This window comes from Brachyhypopomus gauderio, unplaced genomic scaffold (assembly GCF_052324685.1).
Source record: "Brachyhypopomus gauderio isolate BG-103 unplaced genomic scaffold, BGAUD_0.2 sc84, whole genome shotgun sequence".
NCBI classification, from domain to species: Eukaryota; Metazoa; Chordata; class Actinopteri; order Gymnotiformes; family Hypopomidae; genus Brachyhypopomus; species Brachyhypopomus gauderio.
In genome coordinates, this window is record NW_027506905.1 from 366866 (window position 1) to 374890 (window position 8025).

The following is an 8025-nucleotide window of genomic DNA, read 5'->3' on the forward strand; positions in this document are numbered from 1 at the left end:
TACTACATACTTGCATTAACAGACCGAAGCCAATTTTTTTTTTGTTCTTGTTTATTTGTAAATAATGAAAAATTATAAGCAAGAACGTCCTGTTTAATGCGTCAAGAATGAAATGATGCATCAGAGGTATTCTTCCTCTACCTTGTCTTCCCTCTCCATGGTAATTAGTGACAGGAACGTACACTTTTAGCTGCTTTTACAAGGGTTGGCCACACGGCCAGCGAAGATGATGGTGTTGATGGTGGACTCTCGGATGAAGAGCAGGAACGGTTGATTGGCTACAAAGCTCTCGCGGTTTAGGTTGAGGGAGCGGCCCAGGAACACTAAAGCCGTGACGGCAGCCGCCTCGCTGCCCTCTTCGTTCACCTGTAAGATCAGCCAAGGTGAGTTCACACCTCACTACACATCGTCCCTCCAACCCTGGACACATCTCTTCCTTGTATAGAACTGGCATGGAAATACCAAAAAAAGAAAGAGAGCCTTACTTCAAGGAAAGCCTTGTGGTAGGCATCAGAAACGTAAAGGCCTTTGGTGAAGTTCGCCACCATGCCTAAAAATAGTATCAGCAGACAATGGTGAGGTTAGACTCCGCCCTTAGGAGTCGGGGAAAGCAGTCCAAGCCACGAGGGACGACCTACCTGGGAGGTTGGAATGCTCTGCGCTGAACAGGTGATGAAGGCCCATAGCCTCTAGTTTGTCTTTGAGGCTGAAGTTGTCCTCAATGCGGAAGCGGGGAATCTGTACTGATACTGTGGTCTCCGTTGTGGCGTTCAACCAGCCACTGAGCTTCTTAAGAGTTAGTCCTGCCTCCACCTTTATTAAGTGGTTGTTTAAATTAATATATATATATAATTAATATTATTTATATTTGTATATACTCAAACCTGCATGCATTAGTCAGCCTAGTTTTCAGTTTAGGAGTAACAAAAACAAAACCTTGCAAAGCATGTTGTGGACTTTGACAACCAGATTTAGAAACATACCTCAGACAGCTTTGTGTTTCCTGTCGGTAACACCAGTACCATTGAAATGCCTCCTCCGTTGTAGGGCAGCTCCAGAACCTTCACACCGTCCTCAGGGAACTTTCCATACAGAAACTTGGTCTCTTGGTACATCATGGGCACCAGGCACTTCTGGTTGTCACTAACATGGAAGTGTGACTCTGTGACATCAGCTTTATCAAACTTTTTTTTCCACTGGCCCTATAATACAAACCATTGGATGTGACTTAGCAAGAAATGAAAGTATGGGGAAAACGTCATCAATGGTATCCATTTACCATTATAAGCCTAATCTTAAAGATGTCTCTACCTTAAAGTAGATTGTGTTGACCAAGACCAGTATGGTTGTGGAGTCTATTGAGTCTTCCGGCAGTGTGTCATTTATTTTGCCTTTTGTCTTCTCAGACACCCATTCATTGATTTTCAATCTTGAAAGTTCAGGTTTCTCCTATAAGAGATTAAAATAGGGAAATTGCATGATTAATGGTCTAAAATTATTCTATAAAGAGATAATTTGTGTAGAAATAAAGAGAACAACCTTGAAATTAAGTGGCATAAGTTTAGCTCCATAGACTATTTCACTGATGTTCTGATAGTTGTCATTGAAAGTCAAAGACTTTTCCCCAAACAAGCGGTTAGCAGAGACCAGTTCTACTGTGTTGTGCTTTTTACGGTAGAGGCGACAGTTAAGCTTCGCGAAAAAAAAGTGAACTTGGTCAGAAGTCTTCTCCTTTATTGTATCAAACTCAAACACCTACAACACAAAGACAGGCGTCAACTTCAGATCCTGATTAATATAATTTCAAACATTATGAGGAGGAATTATTTACAGATTACAACTCTGACTCCTTACTTTCATGATTTGCTCCAACGTGCTGTTACAAGCTCCTAGCTTCGTCATGGCGAACGCTGTGGAGATGCTAAGCGGAGACATGAAGATGTTGGCATCATCACCTTTGCCCTTAGCAAGCTGCTTGAACAGGGAGAGGGCGAAACGGCCATTGGCCTGAGACAGCTCCCACACACGAGGATTGGTAGAGTCCGGGACTTTCTCAGTTGTCCCAGTTGATGGTTTTACTTCATCGTGTACATGTGGGTTGCGGTAGACACAGACGGGCAAGGGCAGGCCTTTGGGCTTAGTGCTACAGATGTCTATGGTGGCGTGAGCTGGGGACATGGAGAGGATCCATAGAGCTCCCAAGCACACCAACAACTTCATTCTAGTCCAGGTGGAGATAGTGGGTAAAAACAAAGATGATGGAGAATGTTGGAAAAAGAAGATAATGCATTTTTTGCTATTCCTTAACAGAGAACTGTTAAGAGAGTATGGAATGGTGGAATGTAAGTGTGTAAGGATGTGTATATATATATAATATATATGTGTGTGTGTGTGTGTGTAATATATATATATATATATATCTCCTAAACCCAGCACAAATAGATATTGGTAACAGGACATGCAGGACATTATATAGCAGCAAAAATATGCAAGTCATCAAGAGATTATACGGATGTGAACGTAACACCCCCAAAATGCCCCTTTCTTTGAAAAGACTCCAAAGAGTCCAATGTCAAGATAAATATTTCTCGTCATAAGAAATCTCTGCTTACCTGTTGTGATCTTAAATCTTTCTTTAAAAGGTCAAATACAGGGTAGCATTGGCTGCTGTAAAAGCATCAAATGCAGTCAGCAGCTACCGCTCACTATAGAGCAGGTCAGTGCCCCATGGAACACTGCAATGGAACAATTTGCTCAGCACAACCTTTGAGCTATTGATCAGTCTGATCCTGCTAATCCACCCATGAAGTTGTTCATTACATTCAACACAACTAAATACTCGCTTAAATAATATACTACAAAACCCACCCCCTAAAAAACCTGAGTGAAGAAAGCATGTATGGCTTCTGATGACACAGGCCAAAGACTAGTTTCAACGCTATGGGGACATTCCTCACAAGATCTATAACAGAATGGTATTTCCTTGACTTTATGCTTGTAGAATTGTACAGTCATGGCCAAAAGTTTTGAGAGTGATACAAATATTAATTTTTACAAAGTCTACTGCTTCAGTTTTTATAATGGCAATTTGCATATACTCCAGAATGTTATAAAGAGTGATCAGCTTAACAGCAATTAATTGCAAAGTCAATATTTGCCTAGAAAATGAACTTTATCCCCCAAAACACAAACTTCATTGCAGCCCTGTCTTAAAAGGACCAGCTAACATTGTTTCAGTGATTGCTCCATTAACACAGGTGTGGGTGTTGATGAGGACAGGGCTGGAGATCAGTCTGTCATGATTAAGTAAGAATAACACCACTGGACACTTTAAAAGGAGGCTGGTGCTTGGCATCATTGTTTCTCTTCTGTTAACCATGGTTATCTCTAAAGAAACACGTGCAGTCATCATTGCACTGCACAAAAATGGCCTAACAGGGAAGAGTACCGCAGCTAGAAAGCACCTCAGTCAACAATCTATCGCATCATCAAGAACTTCAAGGAGAGAGGTTCCATTGTTGCCAAAAAAGCTCCAGGGCGCCCGAGAAAGACCAGCAAGCGCCAGGACCGTCTCTTAAAAGTGTTTCAGCTGCGGGATCAGGCTACTAGCAGTGCAGAGCTTGCTCAGGAATGGCAGCAGGCAGGTGTGAGTGCATCTGCACACACTGTGAGGCGGACACTCTTGGAGCAAGGCCTGGTCTCAAGGAGGACAGCAAAGAAGCCACTTCTCTCCAGAAAAAACATCAGGGACAGACTAATATTCTACAAAAGGTACAGAGAGTGGACTGCTGAGGACTGGGGTAAAGTCATTTTCTCTGATGAATCCCCTTTCCGATAGTTTGGGACATCTGGAAAACAGCTTGTTCTGAGAAAACGAGGTGAGCGCTACCACCAGTCTTGTCTCATGCCAACTGTAAAGCATCCTGAAACCATTCATGTGTGGGGTTGCTTCTCAGCCAAGGGAATCGGCTCTCTCACAGTCTTGCCTAAAAACACAGCCATGAATAAAGAATGGTACCAGAATGTCCTCAGAGAGCAACTTCTCCCAACCATCCAAGAGCAGTTTGGTGATCAACAATGCCTTTTCCAGCATGATGGAGGAATGCCCCCATTGCCCCGTGCGCAAGAGCCTCACGCGCTGTCGATTCGCGAGGTCGTGCACCTCTCGAATTTTGTAACTTTGCACGCGCTGCGCGTCAGTGCAATGAACATAGTCATGTTTGCAGGGTTCATACACCTTTTATAAGGTGGAATTAAAGCACTTGAACATCACTTTCAAGGTCCATTTCAATATTTCACAGCACGTTAAACTTAATTAAGTTAAATATTTATACATATACTCGAAATGATTCGTTGTTAATCACATTATTTAATGGTTGTTTATTTTCAAAACGCCCAATCTTAACGTCTTCACGTTCTCTCATGTTTCGTCCTGGAATTACAAGAGGCTCGTATTTGTTAACGTAATACAAGTGAACTGTTCAGTCAGACAGATATTTGTTGTGAAACGAAGTAGTTACAATTTCAAACATTTTCAAGTACTTTAGCCTAAATTTTCAAACCTGGAACACAATGCAACTTTAAAATTCGTCAGGTAAATGTTTTTCCTTTCTTTTCTGCGCTCTAGATTTCTGTATTTTCTTTAACTATCCACCACTGTATTTCCCGCTGTTGGGCGGGTACCAGCCGGCTACGGTTGGTGCTGGATCAAACCATTTTTCAGTGGGAGGCGGGGGTGTATACACTTAATGGAAAATATGCAGATAGGTAAATAACATATATTTTTAGCCATTGAGCTTATTTTGAGTACAGAATTTTATATTAATGAAAGATTTCAAGATTATTTAAAATTATAGACTTTAAATAAAAAATAAATAGCTGGGCTCTTTGATGGGCCCCCCTGGCCATGGGGCCCGGGACAACAGACCCGGTTGTCCCCCCCTGTCGACGGGGCTGACTGTAGGTACAAGATCCAAGTGCAATGAAGATGAATGAAACACGTTGGGCATCCCATTGTGGCCTCAACTTAGTAAACATGAATAAAACTTAAATAAGGGAACAAATTAGTTGGTATCATGATTGATCATTTATTTATATATATATTGTGGTGTTGCCACTGGTGCATTGGGGTGGAGTATGTGAGTGTGTGAGTATGTGAGTGTGCTCCTCCCATGAACAATTGCAGCCGTAGGAAGTCATTTAAAAGAGTAAATGTTAGTTATATGTGTTGAATTATGTTATGTGGTTTGTTTGGGGCATGCGGGTTTGTTCTGTACAGTCACTTGCGTTTATTCTTGCACTGTTTGTCATGTTGAGGGAGTGATGAACTAGGCTGAACGGAGTATGAAAAGGGTCAGAATAAGAAAGTTGAGTTCATGTATGACTTCTCCTTTTTCTCTAAAAGTGCTAATAAACGGTTGGAAAGACCACGCAAAACCTGCGTGGCACTCTTACTCCCGCCGACACGCTACACTGTTTTCTTTTTTAAAAGAATGCACTTCAAGAATGCACCTATTAAATCATAGACTGTCAGCACACTTGCCTGCACATCTGACTTTGACCTTGATCTGCTTTCTAAAGTGCACTTCTTAATTTGTTTTAAACAGAAGCACAGAAACCCCTAACACAGTTAAGGAACTGGATTATATACACAGATTTAATTACATCACTAGTAAAACTCCCAGTTATGTGACATTCCTACGGTGGCCCTGAAAGCACATCACGCTGCAAGCAAAAAAACATGCTGCAAATTAATCAAAATGACAACGCGTGCGCCAGTGGTGGATGCAGCCGGCAGTTTTTGGACGGGCCAACGTGTAATTGGGGTGGGCAAGCACGAACAAAAGTTGTTGACGGGGGGGTGGTTGGCGAACAAAAGTTGTTCGGGGTGGGCGGGGTGTATGGTCATTAAATGACTCGTGCGCTACGCGGCATGCTGCAGCAATTATAGTTTATTTTCATTAATTTTCATACGGAAAACTGTATTCTGAGCTTGTGATTGGGTGGGCCCAGCTGGCCCGCCCGTAGATCCGCCCCTGGCGTGCGCTACATTTCGGAAACGTGCTGCAAAGAGCTTTGTAATTCAATCCCAATAATTCATTTGACGTAATGAGATACTGTAACAACTGCAGTTTCTAGTTTTTAAATTAGTCTTTTACGACCAGTGTTGGTCGTTGTTGGTGTCTGACGCTCCGGGTCCAGATGTGTCTCCTCCCACCACGTCTCTTCCTGGTTGATGCGGATTGGCTGTTTTCTTCCCAAGACCCACAGTTCCGCTTTTAAAAGATCTGCAAAGTTATGCCTGTTAATACGGCCCAAACGGGAAGAAAGGACTACAATACTCTTTTTGTTAATTTTATTATAGGAAGTTAAAGTAGGTTTATTGTATTTTATTAACTTTTCTTTGTACAGGATTTAGGTAAGGTAGTTGATATGGTTTTTGTTATAGACGTTTTGTTTATTATTTTGAGCATTGCGTCGTGTCCTGAAGCTACATCCCTGGGGCAGTTTTCAATCAATCAATCAATCAATCAAATTTTATTTATATAGCGCTTTTTACAACAGTTGTTGTCACAAAGCAGCTTTACAAGTGCCGAGTCCAAGCCCCCAGTGAGCAAGCCAAAGGCGACAGTGGCAAGGAAAAACTCCCTAGTTTTTTTGCATGAGGAAGAAACCTTGAGAGGAACCAAGACTCAGGGGGGGAACCCATCCTCCTCTGGCCGACACCGGTCACCATGACAACAACAACAATATAGACAGAATGTAGACAGAATGTAAAAGATGCAATAATGTCCATTTAGACCGAAAAAGATGTAATAATGTCCATCATGGTGTAGGCATCCGGTTAGGCAGGAGGTGGCCGGCCAGGATGGATCGCTTGTCTCTCCTCATCTCATTATTCCTCAAGCAGGCGGGCAGCCATGTGGAGAAATGAAACAGGGAAAATTAGCTCTGTATGAGGACATATACGGGACAGGTAAAATTATAAACATTTCTGGAGTGTGGCAGCAACTCCGGCACTAAGTTAAATTATTACAGCCTAGCTAAAAAAAGGCAGAACCAGAAGGTAACATAGGCTTGGGGGCATTCTGAGACAATGGCATCCGTCCACTGCACTGTCAACAAACTTGAGTGACCACGAGCAGTGACAGGATGACAGCACCAGCACCCCAGTCTACCATAAAACCCTTCGTCTATGAACCCCTGGATCTGTACCTTTATCTAAGGGGGATATTAATTATCAAACGCTAGACTAAATAAGTGGGTTTTCAACCTAGATTTAAAGATTGTGACTGTGTCAGAGTCCCGGACACATTTAGGAAGATTATTCCAAAGCTGGGGGGCCTTATAAGAAAAGGCTCTTCCCCCTGCTGTTACCTTGTTAATTTGTGGAACTAATAACAGACCAGCACCCTGTGATCTTAGTTGACGTGGGGGTTCATAGTAGGAAATAAGTTCCTGGAGGTATTCAGGAGCAAGCCCATGTAGTGCTTTGTATGCTAATAATAGAATTTTAAAATCAATACGAAATTTAACTGGGAGCCAATGCAGGGCTGATAGGACTGGTCTAATATGCTGAAATTTTCTAGTTCTGGTCAGAACTCTAGCTGCGGCATTTTGAACTACTTGAAGTTTATTTAGATTCTTATTTGAACATCCTGACAGTAGTGAATTGCAGTAGTCTAGTCTAGAGCTAACAAAGGCGTGCACCAATTTTTCTGCATCATCCTGTGATAATGCATTTCTTAATTTGGCAATGTTGCGGAGATGTAGAAAAGCTACATTTTTTAAATAATTGTAGTTTTAAATAAAACTCACAATTTTTCACTGTCCCTATCACAGTCTCTCTATATCCTCTCTGTTAGGGCTATTGCCTAGTCATAAGTGTTATTCCCTTCATCGCTTACCAGGTTATGTTTAGTCTATTTTGGTCAATTGTTTTGAGACATATTGCATTATTTAGCTCACCCGTGATTTTTTATATTGTTTATGGCTAAAAACCTAGTCCCTGCGTTAAGTCCAGAA

General features: G+C 41.9%; 1 protein-coding gene across 1 annotated transcript; it reads right to left on the reverse strand.

Moving 5' to 3' along the window:
* Positions 1 to 92: 92 nt before the first annotated feature.
* serpinc1 (serpin peptidase inhibitor, clade C (antithrombin), member 1) lies at positions 93 to 4209 on the reverse strand. The gene is made up of 8 exons (XM_076991654.1): positions 2613 to 4209; positions 1855 to 2221; positions 1540 to 1755; positions 1312 to 1449; positions 984 to 1202; positions 639 to 813; positions 486 to 550; positions 93 to 366 (listed from the first exon to the last, which is right to left on the reverse strand). Exons 2-8 carry the CDS (start codon positions 2218 to 2220, stop codon positions 187 to 189), a joined length of 1359 nt encoding a protein of 452 aa, XP_076847769.1. The 5' UTR covers position 2221; positions 2613 to 4209; the 3' UTR covers positions 93 to 186.
* Between the last annotated feature and the right edge of the window lie 3816 nt (positions 4210 to 8025).